The sequence below is a fragment of the Nerophis ophidion genome, linkage group LG07 (genome assembly GCF_033978795.1).
Source record: "Nerophis ophidion isolate RoL-2023_Sa linkage group LG07, RoL_Noph_v1.0, whole genome shotgun sequence".
In the NCBI taxonomy this organism is placed as follows: Eukaryota; Metazoa; Chordata; class Actinopteri; order Syngnathiformes; family Syngnathidae; genus Nerophis; species Nerophis ophidion.
In genome coordinates, this window is record NC_084617.1 from 33,045,394 (window position 1) to 33,063,403 (window position 18,010).

The window sequence follows — 18,010 nt, forward strand, 5'->3', positions numbered from 1 at the left end:
CCAAATGCTCTTTGAAGTGATTTCATGTAACGTCATGGTCAGCTGTGAGCATGCGCACTGGAGTAAGTCAAGTGTGCGTCGGTCAGGTGTGACGTTCACCAAGCATCCCGCCAACCAGACGGCGTCTCAAGGCCACGGCGTGCGTGTGGGCTGCGCCGTGGAAGGTGTGGAGGAACCGGAAGTGGTATGGATGAAGGACGGCCAGCAGCTGCTGGGCAGCGACCAGATGTTCATCTCGCTGGGAGACCAGCACTGGGAGACTTTCCACAGGTGTGTAGTGGCAGGTCATGTGACCACGGTCCACAATCCTTTGTGTAAGCCGCACTGATCCCACTGGAATCCAGGCGCACATGACCAGGCCTGTTGTCCCTTCCAGCCTGAAGGCCGTCCAACAGCAGGACGCGGGTCAGTACTGGTGTGAGGTGGACTTCAACGGCACCACCTTCTCCTCCCAGCGGGCCTGGATCACAGTGGAAGGTGAGTGGTTGGTGGAGGTGGTCACTTCCTGTTTAGTGCGTGGGGGAGGTGGTCATTTCCTGTTTAGTGGTTGGGGGGGTGGTCACTTCCTGTTTAGCGTGTGGGGCAGGTGGTCACTTCATGCTTAGTGAGTGGGGAGTTGGTCACTTCCTGTTTAGTACGTGGGGGGGTGGGTCACTCCCTGCTTATTGAGTGGGGGGAGGTGGTCACTTCCTGTTTAGTGCCTGGGGGAGGTGGTCACTTCATGCTTAGTGAGTGGGGGGAGGTGGTCACTTCCTGTTTAGTGCCTGGGGGAGGTGGTCACTTCATGCTTAGTGAGTGGGAGGGTGGTCACTTCCTTTTTGAAGAGTGGGGGAGGTGGTCACTTCCCTTTTAAGGAGTGGGGGGAGGTGTTCACTTCCTGTTTAGTAAGTGGGGGGAGGTCACTTCCTGTTTAGTGAATGGGGGGAGGTGGTCACTTCCTGTATGGTGCCTGGGGGAGGTGGTCACTTCATGCTTAGTGAGTGGTGGGGAGGTGGTCACTCCCTGCTTATTGAGTGGGAAGAGGTGGTCACCTCCTGTTTAGTGGCTGGGAAAGGTGGTCACTTCATGCTTAGTGAGTGGGGGGGAGGTGGTCACTTCCTGTTTAATGAGTGAGGGGGAGGTGGTCAGTTCCTGTTTAATGAGTGGGGGGAGGTGGTCGCTTCTTGTTTAGCATGTGGGGGGGGGTCACTTCCTGTTTAGTGAGTGGGGAAGTGGTCACTTCCTGTTTAGTAAGTGGGGAAGGTGGTCACTTCCTGTTTAGTAAGTGGGGAGGTGGTCACTTCCTGTTTAGTGAGTGGGGGAGGTGGTCACTTCATGCTTAGTAAGTGGGGGAGGTCACTTCCTGTTTAGTGCCTGGGGGAGGTGGTCACTTCCTGCTTAGTGAGCGGGGGAGGTGGTCACTTCCTGTTTAGTACGTGGGGGGGTCACTCCCTGCTTATTGAGTGGGGGAGGTGGTCACTTCCTGTTTAGTGCCTGGGGGAGGTGGTCACTTCATGCTTAGTGAGTGGGGGGAGGTGGTCACTTCCTGTTTAGTGCCTGGGGGAGGTGGTCACTTCATGCTTAGTGAGTGGGGGGGTGGTCACTTCCTTTTTGAAGAGTGGGGGAGGTGGTCACTTCCCTTTTAAGGAGTGGGGGGAGGTGTTCACTTCCTGTTTAGTTAGTGGGGGGGGGTCACTTCCTGTTTAGTAAGTGGGGGGGGGATCACTTCCTGTTTAGTGAGTGGTGGGGAGGTGGTCACTCCCTGCTTATTGAGTGGGAAGAGGTGGTCACCTCCTGTTTAGTGGCTGGGAAAGGTGGTCACTTCATGCTTAGTGAGTGGGGGGGAGGTGGTCACTCCCTGCTTATTGAGTGGGAAGAGGTGGTCACCTCCTGTTTAGTGGCTGGGAAAGGTGGTCACTTCATGCTTAGTGAGTGGGGGGGAGGTGGTCACTTCCTGTTTAATGAGTGAGGGGGAGGTGGTCAGTTTCTGTTTAATGAGTGGGGGGAGGTGGTCACTTCCTCTTTAGCATGTGGGGGGGTCACTTCCTGTTTAGTGAGTGGGGAAGTGGTCACTTCCTGTTTAGTAAGTGGGGAAGGTGGTCACTTCCTGTTTAGTAAGTGGGGAAGGTGGTCACTTCCTGTTTAGTGAGTGGGGGAGGTGGTCACTTCATGTTTAGTAAGTGGGGGAGGTCACTTCCTGTTTAGTGCCTGGGGGAGGTGGTCACTTCCTGCTTAGTGAGTGGGGGAGGTGGTCACTTCCTGTTTAGTGCGTGGGGGGAGGGGTCACTTCATGCTTAGTGAGTGGGGGGAGGTGGTCACTTCCTGTTTAATGAGTGGGGGGAGGTGGTCACTTCCTGTTTAATGAGTGGGGGGGGTGGTCACTTCCTGTTTAGTGAGTGGGGGAGGTGGTCACTTTCTGTTTAGTAAGTGGGGGAGGTGGTCACTTCCTGTTTAGTAAGTGGGGGAGGTGGTCACTTCCTGTTTAGTTTGTGGGGGGAGGTGGTCACTTCTTGCTTAGTGAGAGGGGGGAGGTGGTCACTTCCTGTTTAGTGCATGGGGAGAGGTGTTCACTTCCTGTTTAGTGCATGGGAAGGTGGTCACTTCCTGTTTAGTGAGTGGGGAGGTGGTCAGTTCCTGTTTAGTAAGTGGGGGAGGTGGTCACTTAATGCTTAGTGAGTGGGGGGAGGTGGTCACTTCCTGTTTAGTGAGTGAGGGAGGTGGTCACTTCCTGTTTAGCAAGTGGGGGAGGTGGTCACTTCCTGTTTAGTGAGTGGGGAATGTGGTCACTTCCTGTTTAGTAAGTGGGGAAGGTGGTCACTTCCTGTTTAGTGAGTGGGGGAGGTGGTCACTTCCTGTTGAGTAAGTGGGGTGGTCACTTCTTGTTTGGTAAGTGGGGGAGGTGGTCACTTCCCGTTTAGTGCCTGGGGGAGGTGGTCACTTCCTGTTTAGTGCCTGGGGGAGGTGGTCACTTCCTGTTTAGTGTGTGCGGGAGGTGGTCACTTCATGCTTAGTGAGTGGTGGGGAGGTGGTCACTTCCTGTTTAATGAGTGGGGGGAGGTGGTCACTTCCTGTTTAATGAGTGGGGGAGGTGGTCACTTCCTGTTTAGTGAGTGGGGGAGGTGGTCACTTTCTGTTTAGTAAGTGGGGGAGGTGGTCACTTCTTGCTTAGTGAGAGGGGGGAGGTGGTCACTTCCTGTTTAGTGCATGGGGAGAGGTGTTCACTTCTTATTTAGTACGTGGGGGAAGGTGGTCACTTCCTGTTTAGTGCATGGGAAGGTGGTCACTTCCTGTTTAGTGAGTGGGGAGGTGGTCAGTTCCTGTTTAGTAAGTGGGGGAGGTGGTCACTTAATGCTTAGTGAGTGGGGGGAGGTGGTCACTTCCTGTTTAGTGAGTGAGGGAGGTGGTCACTTCCTGTTTAGCAAGTGGGGTAGGTGGTCACTTCCTGTTTAGTGAGTGGGGGATGTGGTCACTTCCTGTTTAGTGAGTGGGGGAAGTGGTCACTTCCTGTTTTGTAAGTGGGGGAAGGTGGTCACTTCCTGTTTAGTAAGTGGGGAAGGTGGTCACTTCCTGTTTAGTGAGTGGGGGAGGTGGTCACTTCCTGTTTAGTAAGTGGGGTGGTCACTTCTTGTTTGGTAAGTGGGGGAGGTGGTCACTTCCTGTTTAGTGCCTGGGGGAGGTGGTCACTTCCTGTTTAGTGTGTGGGGGAGGTGGTCAGTTCCTGTTTAGTAAGTGGGGGAGGTGGTCACTTAATGCTTAGTGAGTGGGGGGAGGTGGTCACTTCCTGTTTAGTGAGTGAGGGAGGTGGTCACTTCCTGTTTAGCAAGTGGGGTAGGTGGTCACTTCCTGTTTAGTGAGTGGGGGATGTGGTCACTTCCTGTTTAGTGAGTGGGGGAAGTGGTCACTTCCTGTTTTGTAAGTGGGGGAAGGTGGTCACTTCCATTTTAGTAAGTGGGGAAGGTGGTCACTTCCTGTTTAGTGAGTGGGGGAGGTGGTCACTTTCTGTTTAGTAAGTGGGGTGGTCACTTCTTGTTTGGTAAGTGGGGGAGGTGGCCACTTCCTGTTTAGTGCCTGGGGGAGGTGGCCACTTCCTGTTTAGTGTGTGGGGGAGGTGGCCACTTCCTGTTTAGTGTGAGGAGGAGGTGGTCACTTCATGCTTAGTGAGTGGTGGGGAGGTGGTCACTTCCTGTTTAATGAGTGGGGGAGGTGGTCACTTCCTGTTTAGTGAGTGGGGCGGTGGTCACTTTCTGTTTAGTAAGTGGGGGAAGTGGTCACTTCCTGTTTAGTAAGTGGGGGAGGTGGTCACTTCCTGTTTAGTGTGTGGGCGGAAGTGGTCACTTCTTGCTTAGTGAGTGGGGGGGAGGTGGTCACTTCCTGTTTAGTGCATGGGAAGGTGGTCACTTCCTGTTTATTGAGTGCCGCCATCTTTGTCCTCAGGCGTCCCACACTTCATCCTGGAACCACAGGACGTGTCCACACTTCCCCACACGCCCTTCAACCTCAGCTGCGGCGCCGTGGGCCCGCCCGATCCTGTGGAGGTTCTGTGGTGGCTGGGGGGGGTTCGCCAGGCCGAGGCCAGACCGTCCCCCTCCATCCTGGTGGTCCCAGGTGAGAGCGCACCTGCCAAGTAGCTGTGGTGAAGACTCAGGTGTTGTGTGACCGCCAGGTGTCAACAACACCCTCAAGTTCTACTGCGAGGCCAGGAACGCACGCGGGATCTCCGTGTCCAGAACCGGGACCGTCTTCATCAAAGGTGGGTGGTCCTGGTCACACTTGACCTTCTCTGGCTAACACTAGCCCGCTTGGCAGTGTTGCCCTCAGCTCCTGTTGGACTCACAGTGGACCTGACCCCGGCCAAAGAGCTCATGTTGTCATGGCAACCAGGATTCACTGGTCATTCCCAGCTGTCCACCTGCGTCATACAGGTAACGCACATACATGCGTATGCACTCGCACACACACCCTCACGCACATACACACGTATGCACTCGCACACACACACTCACGCACATACACACGTATGCACTCGCACACACACACAAACACACACGCACACAAAGGTTCCATGGACTTATGACTCCTCCTTCTACACAGCTGCTATGGCGTGCTCCCAGGAGGAGGGACTTTCTGGACGAGGAGGTTGTGGTTCCTCCTCAGCGACACGAGGAGGTTGTGGTTCCTCCTCAGCGACACGAGGAGGTTGTGGCTCCTCCTCAGCGACACGAGGAGGTTGTGGCTCCTCCTCAGCGACGCGAGGAGGTTGTGGCTCCTCCTCAGCGACGCGAGGAGGTTGTGGCTCCTCCTCAGCGACGCGAGGAGGTTGTGGCTCCTCCTCAGCGACGCGAGGAGGTTGTGGCTCCTCCTCAGCGACGTGAGGAGGTTGTGGTTCCTCCTCACCAGCATGTCCTCTCTGGACTCCATCATCACTCCAACTACAGCGTGAGAGTTTCCTGTGTTAACGAGTTGGGGGCGTCGCCCTTCTCTTCCTGGATGCACTTCCTCACACCTGAGTCAGGTAAATATTCATTTGTGACATCGCAATAAGATTGTTTGTAATTAAATTATACAGTATCGCTCCAGCATCACTACAGCATCATGACAGTGTCACTACAGTATTGCTCCAGTATCACTACAGTGTCTCTATAGTATTGTTCCAGCATTAATAGTATCCCTACAGTATCGCTCTAGTATTACAAGTGTCTCTACAGCATTACTCCAGTATTACTAGTGTCCCTACAGTATCGCTACAGTGTCCTTACAGTATCATTGCTGTGTCCCTACAGTATTTCTCCAGTAATACTACAGTATTGCTACAGTGTCCTTACTGTATCGCAGCAGTGTCCCTACAGTATGGCTCCGGTATTACTACAGTATCACTTCAATATCGCTCCAGCATTGCTACAGTGTCGCTCCAGTATTAATAGTGTCTCCACAGTATCGCTCCAGTATTTTTACAGTGTCACTCCAGTATTACTAGTGTCCCTACAGTATCGCTACAGTGTCACTACAGTGTCCTTAAGGTATCGCTGCTGTGCCCCTACAGTATTACTACAGTGTCTCTACCGTATTGCTGCAGTGTCTCTATAGTATCACTGCAGTGTCACTACAGTATCGCTGCAGTGTCTCTACAGTATCGCTGCAGTGTCTACAGCATTGTGGCAGTGTCACTTAGTATCGCTGCAGTGTCGCTATAGTGTCTCTACAGTATCAATGCAGTGTCACTACAGTATTGCTGCAGTATCACCTCAGTATCACTACAGTATTGCTGCAGTGTTGCGTTGTCACGACAGTGTCGCTACAGTGTCACTACAGTATCGCTGCATTGTCACTACAGTACCTCTGCAGTGTCACTATAGTATCACTGCAGTTTTGTTACAGTATCGCTGCAGTGTCACTACAGTATCGCTGCATTGTACCTGCAGTGTCACTACAGTGTCGCTACAGTGTCACATGATCTTTTGTCTCAACAGTGCCCACCACAGCACCCAGGAACCTGACCTTTGACCTCTCTGAGAAGCAGCTGACTCTGAGGTGGGCGGGGCTGGAGGAGGCGGAGCTGCAGGGTGAGCTGCTGGCCTACAAGGTGCAATGGACAGTGGGAGGAGAGCGACAGGTGAGGACCTTGCTAGGGAGGCTGGATGAGGTCTTATGCAGCACCTTGGTGCGGGAGCTGGATGAGGTCTCATGCAGTACCTGGCTGTGGGGGCCGGACGAGGTCCCATGTAGCAAGATGTCTTGTGTAGCACCTTGCTGCGGGGGCTGGTGAGGTCTCATGTAGCACCAGCATGTCTTTGTTTCAGGAGCCTCTGCTGTTTAAGGACACCTGGGCTCACCTGTCCGGGGGCGGGCGTTTCTTTAACGCCTCGGTCCAGGTGTCAGCCTGCACGCTGATCGGATGTGGACCGTGGAGCCCCTTGGTGGTGGTGCTTCCTTCTGCAGGTAAGCAGTGAGCCGCTAACTGAGCGCCAGAAAAGACGTTAAAGACGGCGTCTGTAGGTGTCGGCGTGCAGCGGAACCACCTTTGGGTAGGCGTGCTCTTCGGACTGTTGGCGCTGAGCGTGCTGGCGCTGCTCTTCTCCGTGTTTGCTCGGCGGCGAGGGAAGGAGACACACTTTGGGTAGGAGACGTCATAGAGCCTTCCCGGCAGTGGCCCGTCACCACTTTGTCTATCCTCAGGCGGGTTTTCCAGCCCGACAGAACTGACGCTTCCGTGTCCTTCACGGCCGCTCGGTCCTTCAACAGGAACGCTGGCGACATGCAGTCCACACGTGAGTCCGTAGGCTGCTACCAACTATTCGCCGAAATCCTGACCTGTGTGCACCGTGTCTCCCTCTAGTGGACACTCTGGGCATCAGTCAGGACCTGAAGAACAAACTGAAGGATGTTCTGATCCCAGAGAGGCAGCTGGTACTCGGTCACATGCTGGGAAAAGGTAACTTCCTGTGTTCAAAAGGTCCCTGACAAGAGCTTACGCAGGCCTTTACCTACGTGCAGGTGAGTTCGGCTCCGTGCGTGAAGCCTTGCTGAAGGCGGACCACTCACCGGCCCAGAAGGTGGCGGTCAAAGTTCTGAAATGTGAGCAAATGTCCCCAGACCATGTATGGACAAGAAGGCGTAGCTCGTCTTGTTTGTGCCTCACTGTGTTTGTGGGCGTGTCCAGCCGACATCACCTCGTCAGGTGACATCGAGCAGTGTCTGAAGGAGGCGGCCCACATGAAGGACTTCCACCACACCAACGTCATCCAGCTCATCGGTGACCTGCACGCTCTTTGGGTTAAAGGTCAACAAGTTGATTGACCGCTCCTTTGATTTGACAGGAGTCAGCCTGCAGCCACGTCCTGGTCAACGTTTGCCCATCCCTATGGTGGTCCTACCCTTCATGAAGCATGGAGACCTGCACACCTTCCTGCTCCTGTCCAGGCTGGGAGATCAGCCATTTGTAATACTTTGACCTTTACCACCTCCAACGCTTTGACCTTCACCACCTCCAACACTTTGACCTTCACCACCTCCAACGCTTTGACCTTTACCACCTCCAAAGCTTTGACCTTTACCACCTCCAACGCTTTGACCTTCACCACCTCCAACGCTTTGACCTTCACCGCCTCCAACGCTTTGACCTTCACCGCCTCCAACGCTTTGACTTTCACTGCCTCCAACACTTTGACCTTCACCGCCTCCAACACTTTAACCTTCACCGCCTCCAAGTTTTAACCATCATGACCTCCAACCATTTGATTTTCACGACTTCCAACACTTTGACCTTCACTCCCTTCAATGTTTTGACCTTCATGACCTCCAACCATTTGACCTTTACTACTTCCAACCATTTGACCTTCACTAACTCCAATGCTTTGACTTTCATGACCTCCAAGAATGTGACTTTCATGACCTCCAACACTAACATTGACCTTCACTCCCTCCAACACTTTGACCTTCATGACCTGGACGGCTTTGACATTAATGACCTCCAACACTTTGACTTTCACTCCCTCCAATGCTTTGACCTTCATGACCTCCAAGGCTTTGAACTTCACTCCCTTTAATGCTTTGACCTCCATTTCCTCCAACGCTTTGACCTTTATGACCTCGAAGGCTTTGACCTTCATGACTTGGAAGGCTTAGACCTTAATGACCTCCAACACTTTGACTTTCACTCCCTCCAACGCTTTGACCTTTATGACCTCCAAGGCTTTTAACTTCACTCCCTTTAATGCTTTGACCTCCATTTACTCCAACGCTTTGACCTTCATGACCTGGAAGGCTTTGACCTTCATGACCTCCAACAGGTTGATCTTCACTCCCTTTAACGCTTTGACCTTCATTTCCTCCAAGGTTTTGACCTTCATGACCTCCAACATTAACCTTCACTCCCTCCAACACTGAGTCACTGAAGGTGTTGTGACCCACAGGACTTGTCCCTCCAAGTCCTGGTCCAGTTTATGGTGGATGTGTGTCGGGGGATGGACTACCTGAGCAGAAGGAACATCATCCACAGAGACCTGGCCGCTCGCAACTGCATGTCAGACATCTTGTCTTCCTGCTCTGTCCTCTCACAGGAAATACACTCCTAACGTGTGTGTGTGTGTGTGTCAGGTTGGATGAGAAGATGGTGGTGTGTGTGGCAGACTTTGGTCTCTCCAAGAAGATCTACACAGGAGATTACTACAGACAAGGATCACTTTCTAAACTTCCAGTCAAATGGATCGCTTTGGAGAGTCTGGCTGACAACGTCTACACAACACAGAGTGATGTGGTATACGCACACACACATACCTTTTGTGACATCACTTCCTGTGCTCAGCAGTTCTTCACTCTCTCAATCCACCACATTCAAATGTGCGTGTGTGTGTGTTTGTCAGTGGGCATTTGGTGTGACCATGTGGGAAATTATGACCCGGGGTCAGACTCCATATCCAGGCGTAGACAACTCTGAGATCTACGAGTATTTGATCCGAGGGGATCGTCTGAAGAAACCCGCTGAATGTAGACAAGACATGTGAGTCACACTCCAACACATCATGTTGTCACTGTAGTTGTCATGTGACACAGTTATATCATGTACTTACTGTAATTGTCATGTGACAGTTATTGCATGTACTTACTGTAGTTGTCATGTGACAGTTATGACATGTACTTACTGTAGTTGTCATGTGACACAGCTATGACATGTACTCACTGTAGTTGTCATGTGACTCAGTTATGACATCATGTACTTACTGTAATTGTCATGTAACAGTTATGACATCATGTACTTACTGTGGTTGTCATGTGATTCAGTTATGAATCATCTATTTACGGTAGTTGTCATGTGACAGTTATATCATGTACTTACTGTAATTGTCATGTGACAGTTATATCATGTACTTACTGTAATTGTCATGTGACACAGTTATGACATGTACTTACTGTAGTTCTCATGTGACACAGTTATGACATGTACTACTGTAGTTGTCATGTGTCACAGCTATGACATCATGTACTTACTGTAGTTGTCATGTGTCACAGCTATGACATCATGTACTTACTGTAGCTGTCATGTGACACAGCTATGACATGTACTTACTGTAGCTGTCATGTGACACAGCTATGACAATGTACTCATTGTAGCTGTTACGTGACTCAGTTATGACATGTACTCACTGTAGCTGTCGTGTGACACAGCTATGACATCATGTACTCACTGTAGTTGTCATGTGACACAGCTATGACATCATGTACTCACTGTAGTTGTCATCTGACACAGCTATGACATGTACTTACTGTGGTTGGCATGTGACTCAGTTATGACATCATGTAGTCACTGTAGCTGTCATGTGACAAAGCTATGACATGCACTCACTGTAGCTGTAATGTGAAACAGCTATGACATGTACCCACTGTCATGTGACACAGCTATGACATAATGTACTAAATGTAGCTGTCATGTGACACAGCTATGACATGTACTCACTGTAGTTGTCATGGGACACAGTTATGACATTTACTACTGTAGTTGTCATGTGACACAGCTATGACATCATGTACTTACTGTAGCTGTCATGTGACACAGTTATAACATGTACTATATTATATATATATTATATTATATATATATATATATATATATATATATTTATATATATTATATTATATATTATATTATATATATATATATATTATATTATATATTATATTATATTATATATATATATTATATAAATATAATTCACTTCACTTCACTACTACTGTAGTTGTCATGTGACAGTTATGACATCATGTACTACTGTAGTTGTCATGTGACACAGCTATGACATGTACTTACTGTAGCTGTCACGTGACACAAGTATGACATCATGTACTCACTGTAGTTGTCAGGTGACACAGCTATGACATCATGTACTCACTGTAGTTGTCATGTGACACAGTTATGACATTTACTCCTGTAGTTGTCATGTGACAGTTATGACATCATGTACTACTGTAGTTGTCATGTGACACAGCTATGACATCATGTACTCACTGTAGTTGTCACGTGACACAGTTATGACATTTACTACTGTAGTTGTCATGTGACAGTTATGAAATAATGTAATACTGTAGTTGTCATGTGACACAGCTATGACATGTACTTACTGTAGCTGTCACGTGACACAGCTATGACATGTACTCACTGTAGTTGTCATGTGACACAGCTATGACATCATGTACTCACTGTAGTTGTCATGTGACACAGTTATGACATTTACTCCTGTAGTTGTCATGTGACAGTTATGACATTAGGTACTACTGTAGTTGTCATGTGACACAGCTATGACATCATTTACTTACTGTAGCTGTCACGTGACACAGCTATGACATCATGTACTCACTGTAGTTGTCATGTGACACAGTTATGACATTTACTACTGTAGTTGTCATGTGACATGGTTATGACATTTACTACTGTAGTTGTCATGTGACAGTTATGATATCATGTACTACTGTAGATGTCATGTGACACAGCTATGACATCATGTACTCATTGTAGCTGTCATGTGACTAAGTTATGACATCATGGACTTACTGCAGTTGTCAGTTATGACATCATGTACTCACTGTAGCTGTCATGTGACACAGCTATGACATCATGCACAGCTGCTGGAGTCCAGTCCCCAAGTGTCGGCCCACTTTCCAGCGCCTGGTGGTCCTGCTGGAGACACTGCGACTGGGCCTGTCCCCTACTGAGCCTCCAGAGGACTTCTTCCATTATGTCAACGTGGAGGCGGAGCAAAGAGAGGGAGGTGGGGCCCAGGACCCGCAGGAGGAAAACAGGTTCAGCGTTCCTTGGCGGCGTGGCGTGAAGGAGGGCGAGCGGGAGGAGGAGGGCTGGATGATGGCGGGGTCTGGCGCTGCGCTGGCCATCGCAGGAGGAGACTATAGGTATATGCAGGACCCCTGTGGGGGCGGGGCTGCACTGGAGGACGACGACGATGTGGTTATTCACGTGTGAACGCACCCAATCGGACCTGAGGTCAGCTGACAGGATGAACTTTGACCTGGATTGAGTTGTGACAGTTTGTAGCTAGCATGTTAAACGCTCACGCTAACAGGAACAACTGTGTGAGCGCCCCGAAAGAAAAAGCAGGAAGGACTTTCACTGTGAAGGCTGCTGCTAACACTGCTAACTGCTAAATGCTAAGTGGTAGCATAAGAACAAAACTTTCTATCATAACACAACATTGATCAATTTGAAGTTAACTGTCCAGAAGTTAGCTTGCTGCTACCATAGGCTGACCATACGTCCTCTTTTCCACGGACATGTCCTCTTTTGCGGCTGTGTCCGGGCGTTTGTTTTTTTTAAATGCGTCTAATGTCAGGCATTTTGAATTAGGGTTGCGTGTATTTTCAATGTAGGTCCAGGGTTAAGTTACCATATATATATATATATATATATATATATATATATATATATATATATATATCTCCATCCATCCATCCATCATCTTCCGCTTATCCGAGGTCGGGTCGCGGGGGCAGCAGCCTAAGCAGGGAAGCCCAGACTTCCCTCTCTCCAGCCACTTCGTCTACCTCTTCCCGGGGGATCCCGAGGCGTTCCTAGGCCAGCCGGGAGACATAGTCTTCCCAACGTGTCCTTGGTCTTCCCCGTGGCCTCCTACCAGCTGGACGTGCCCTAAACACCTCCCTAGGGAGGCGTTCGGGTGGCATCCTAACCAGATGCCCGAACCACCTCATCTGGCTCCTCTCGATGTGGAGGAGCAGCGGCTTTACGTTGAGCTCCTCCCGGATGGCAGAGCTTCTCACCCTATCTCTAAGGGAGAGCCCCGCCACCCGGCGGAGGAAACTCATTTCCGCCGCTTGTACCCGTGATCTTATCCTTTCGGTCATGACCCAAAGCTCATGACCATAGGTGAGGATGGGAACGTAGATCGACCGGTAAATTGAGAACTTTGCCTTTCGGCTCAGCTCCTTCTTCACCACAACGGATCGATACAACGTCCGCATTACTGAAGACGCCGCACCGATCCGCCTGTCGATCTCACGATCCACTCTTCCCCCACTCGTGAACAAGACTCCTAGGTACTTGAACTCCTCCACTTGGGGCAGGGTCTCCTCCCCAACCCGGAGATGGCACTCCACCCTTTTCTGGGCGAGAACCATGGACTCGGACTTGGAGGTGCTGATTCTCATTCTGGTCGCTTCACACTCTGCTGCGAACCGATCCAGCGAGAGCTGAAGATCCCGGCCAGATGAAGCCATCAGGACTACATCATCTGCAAAAAGCAGGGACCTAATCCCGTGGCCACCAAACCGGAACCCCTCAACGCCTTGGCTGCGCCTAGAAATTCTGTCCATAAAAGTTGTGAACAGAATCGGTGACAAAGGACAGCCTTGGCGGAGTCCAACCCTCACTGGAAACGTTTCCGACTTACTGCCAGCAATGCGGACCAAGCTCTGACACTGATCATACAGGGAGCGGACTGCCACAATAAGACAGTCCGGTACTCCATACTCTCTGAGCACTCCCCACAGGACTTCCCGAGGGACACGGTCGAATGCCTTCTCCAAGTCCACAAAGCACATGTAGACTGGTTGGGCAAACTCCCATGCACCCTCAAGAACCCTGCCGAGAGTATAGAGCTGGTCCACAGTTCCACGACCAGGACAAAAACCACACTGTTCCTCCTGAATCCGAGGTTCGACTATCCGGCAAAGCCTCCTCTCCAGTACACCTGAATAAACCTTACCGGGAAGGCTGAGGAGTGTGATCCCACGATAGTTGGAACACACCCTCCGGTCCCCCTTCTTAAAGAGAGGGACCACCACCCCGGTCTGCCAATCCAGAGGTACCGCCCCTGATGTCCACGCGATGCTGCAGAGTCTTGTCAACCAAGACAGCCCCACAGCCTCCAGAGCCTTAAGGAACTCCGGGCGGATCTCATCCACCCCCGGGGCCTTGCCGCCGAGGAGCTTTTTAACTACCTCAGCGACCTCAGCCCCAGAAATAGAAGAGTCCACCACAGAATTCCCCAGGCACCGCTTCCTCAAAGGAAAACGTGTTGGTGGGATTGAGGAGGTCTTCGAAATATTCCCTCCACCGACCCACAACATCCGCAGTCGAAGTCAGCAGAACACCATCCGCACCATACACGGTGTTGATAGTGCACTGCTTCCCCTTCCTGAGGCGGCGTATGGTGGTCCAGAATCGCTTCGAAGCCGTCCGGAAGTCGTTTTCCATGGCTTCCCCGAACTCTTCCCATGTCCGAGTTTTTGCCTCCGCGACCGCTAAAGCTGCACACCGCTTGGCCCGTCGGTACCCGTCCACTGCCTCCGGAGTCCTATGAGCCAAAAGAACCCGATAGGACTCCTTCAGCTTGACGGCATCCCTCACTGCTGGTGTCCACCAACGGGTTCTGGGATTACCGCCACGACAGGCACAAACAACCTTGCGGCCACAGCTCCAATCAGCCGCCTCGACAATAGAGGTTCGGAACATGGTCCACTTGGACTCAATATCCCGCACCTCCCTCGTGACATGTTCAAAGTTCTCCCGGAGGTGTGAATTGAAACTCTCTCTGACAGGAGACTCTGGCAGACGTTCCCAGCAGACCCTCACAATGCGTTTGGGCCTGCCAGGTCTGTCCGGCATCCTCCCCCACCATCGCAGCCAACTCACCACCAGGTGGTGATCGGTAGAAAGCTCCGCCCCTCTCTTCACCCGAGTGTCCAGAACATGAGGCCGCAAATCCAATGACACAACTACAAAGTCGATCATGGAACCGCGGCGTAGGGTGTCCTGGTGCCAAGTGCACATATGGACACCCTTATGTTTGAACATGGTGTTTGTTATGGACAATCCGTGACGAGCACAAAAGTCCAATAACAAAACACCACTCGGGTTTAGATCCGGGCGACCATTCTTTCCAATCACGCCTCTCCAGGTTTCACTGTCGTTGCCAACATGAGCGTTGAAGTCCCCCAGTAGGACAAGGGAATCACCCGGGGGAGCACTTTCCAGTACTCCCTCGAGTGTACCCAAAAAGGGTGGGTATTCTGAACTGCTGTTTGGTGCGTAAGCACAAACAACAGTCAGGACCCGTCCCCCCACCCGAAGGCGAAGGGAAGCTATCCTCTCGTCCACTGGGTTGAACTCCAACGTGCAGGCTGTGAGCCGGGGAGCAACGAGAATTGCCACCCCAGCCCGTCGCCTCTCACTGCCGGCAACGCCAGAGTGGAAGAGGGTCCAGTCCCTCTCGAGAGAACTGGTTCCAGAGCCCTTGCTGTGCGTCGAGGTGAGTCCGACTATATCCAGCCGGAACTTCTCTACCTCGCGGACTAGCTCAGGCTCCTTTCCCCCCAGTGAGGTGACGTTCCACGTCCCAAGAGCTAGCTTCTGTAGCCGAGGATCGGACCGCCATTTGCCCTGCCTTCGGCTGCCGCCCAGCTCACAATGCACCCGACCTCTATGGCCCCTCCCATGAGTGGTGAGCCCATTGGAGGGATGACCCACGTTGCCTCTTCGGGCTGTGCCCGGCCGGGCCCCCTGGGGAAAGGCCCGGCCACCAGGCGCTCGCCATCGTGCCCCAACTCCGGGCCTGGCTCCAGAGCGGGGCCCCGGTGACCCGCGTCCGGGCGAGGGAAATCTGAGTTCATTTTGTTGTAATTCCATAGAAGTCTTTGAGCTGCTCTTTGTCTGATCACTCACCTAGGACCTGTTTGTCTTGGGAGACCCTACCAGGGGGCATGAAAGCCCCCAGACAACATAGCTCCTAGGATCATTGGGACACGCAAACTCCTCTGCCACGGTAAGGTAGCAGCTCAGAGAGGAGATATATATGTGTGTGTGTGTGTGTGTGTGTGTGTGTGTGTGTGTGTGTGAATTCTAGCTGTAAACATTGTAGCGGCTGGCTACGGGTTGTTAGCCAATGGCTTTGGCTGGGGGGCGGGACTTCCGGGGAAGTGACGCTATTGACAGGAAGTGTTGGTTCGAGTTTTGTCGGGAAAAGGAAATAGACTTTTTGGTAAACACTAAGGTGAGTGTAAAGTCAACATTTTTAACTCCAGTAAATGAGTTATTTTAGTATTTGTGAGTCCATGGAAACTTCACTTTTATCGCCCGCTGGTTCCACATCGTTCGAGGATGGAGACAGGCTAGCTGTTAGCTTCAAGCTAACCAGCACCGGAGCAGACTCCTCCACCTCAAAAACATACTTTGCAGGTCAAAAAATGGGGCAGTTGTTTGCCTTTTGTAGTGTTAATGTGCGAGGATTGTTCAAAAGGAGTCTTTTGAAGAAGTGGCTGACAAGTTAGCATCGCTGACAGTGACGTCATCACCGTCATTGTTTACTGAAGCAGAGATGGTGACTGTGTGTTATGATAAACGCGATAGATTTATCAGATTTTATATTTTATTATCTATAACAGGGGTATCAAAAGTGTGCCAGAGATGCCATTTGCGGCCCACAGCTGTTTTAAAGGCCCACGGAACATTCTAAAAATACTATTAAAATAAACTAAAACATAACAAAAGTGAAATAAAAAAGCTTAAAGGTGAAATGAAATTTAGAAAAAGTTGCAATGTTGACTAATAAAACAATTGTTTTTTTCTTTCAAACTGTCATTGCTCAAAACATAATATTGAATCAAAATCAATATTATGAATTATTGACCTATCCAAGGTTCCCATTACTTCACATCAAATATTCCACTAAGAAAAATATTTTTGGTGGAAGATTTTGTATATTTTGTGTGTTTGGCATTTAAAACATAGTTTTGTTTGACAAAAAAGGGCGGAAAACAAACAAAAAAACTAAAACACTTTGAAATGAGGGATAGATGTGAAGTTGATGTAGACTCCAGAGATTTAAGCGTTAAATATAAAATGTATGTATGCCCTGGCACACCATTCTCATCATTTCATGACACAAGCAAAACACTTTTTACACTTTTATACTGAAGTAAATACACCTACAACTTATTAAATGAAAACATAGAAAAAACTACCAGCAGCGGTAAAGTTTAGATCCATGAAGGAAAGAAAAAAGTGAATGAATGTTTATGACAGAAGACATTTAAATATGTATACACATTTGTTTTCTTTTTTTATTATTTGTTATATTGAATTAAGCAACATTTATGACAACCTTTTTCCAAAACACGATATAGAATGTGAGATACAACAGGATAATGAATACGTTTATCATTTGTTTTCAAAACGCTTACAAAAAAGTGGCACCCCAAAAATTTACTGTGGGACCCCATTTTTATGACTTGATGGGGGTCCCTGGGACCCCATTTTAAAAACCCCCAGCGCCAACAGAGGAGAAAACATGCTTTATTTAAATAAATATATTATTTATAAAGCAAGTTCGAGCATCATTGGCAAATTTCCACCTATGCTGCCCGCCTTAGCACGCATATATGTGCCCTCTTTTTGGGATTTCAAAATATGGTCAGCCTATGCTACCATATGGACAACTTGCTTGCCAGGTTAGTTTAAGTTGCTATTGCTTGTGCCAAACCTTCACCAGGTTCCACGTGGTGGTGTATTCATGCTAACTAAAGTCATGCTAGCACTTGTTGGCTGCATTTCATGCTAACCCGACGGCGATATTAAGCTAGCAGTCCATGCTAACAAACGCTAAAGAAGCTACATTTAAAGATTGATGACATAACGGTGTCAAGCCTTTTTAGCCCAACTACTACACATGTAGTACTACTATTTGACTACTACGCATGTAGTACTACTATACTACATATGTAGTACTACTGTATGACTACTACACATGTAGTACTACAATACTATGTATTTAGTACTACTATACTACACAAAGAACTTCTATATGACTACTACACATGTAGTACTCCTATACTACACATGTAGTACTACTATGACTACGACACATATAGTACTATACTGCACATGTAGTACTACTATACTACACACGTAGTACTACTATATGACTACTACACATAGTACTACTATACTACACATGTAGTGCTATGTGACAACTACACATGTAGTGCTACTATGTGACTACTACACATGTAGTGC

At 49.7% G+C, this 18,010-nt stretch overlaps 1 protein-coding gene across 1 annotated transcript; it reads left to right on the top strand.

Annotated features, from left to right (window-relative positions):
• Nucleotides 1-19: 19 nt before the first annotated feature.
• Nucleotides 20-16,570, top strand: tyro3 (TYRO3 protein tyrosine kinase). The gene is made up of 18 exons (XM_061906009.1): nt 20-270; nt 377-477; nt 4,414-4,584; nt 4,643-4,729; nt 4,786-4,901; nt 5,071-5,491; nt 6,447-6,589; nt 6,777-6,915; nt 6,973-7,093; nt 7,153-7,244; nt 7,313-7,408; nt 7,471-7,551; nt 7,637-7,729; nt 7,794-7,915; nt 8,889-8,998; nt 9,073-9,232; nt 9,339-9,475; nt 11,575-16,570. Exons 1-18 carry the CDS (start codon nt 35-37, stop codon nt 11,945-11,947), a joined length of 2,799 nt encoding a protein of 932 aa, XP_061761993.1. The 5' UTR covers nt 20-34; the 3' UTR covers nt 11,948-16,570.
• The last annotated feature ends 1,440 nt before the right edge of the window (nt 16,571-18,010 follow it).

Coding starts and splice junctions, on each gene's coding strand:
- tyro3 (XM_061906009.1), top strand. CDS start 35: ATGGTCAGCTGTGAGCATGCGCACTGGAGTAAGTCAAGTGTGCGTCGG. Junction 271..376: donor CACTGGGAGACTTTCCACAG/GTGTGTAGTGGC, acceptor TGTCCCTTCCAG/CCTGAAGGCCGTCCAACAGC. Junction 4,585..4,642: donor CTCCATCCTGGTGGTCCCAG/GTGAGAGCGCAC, acceptor TGTGACCGCCAG/GTGTCAACAACACCCTCAAG.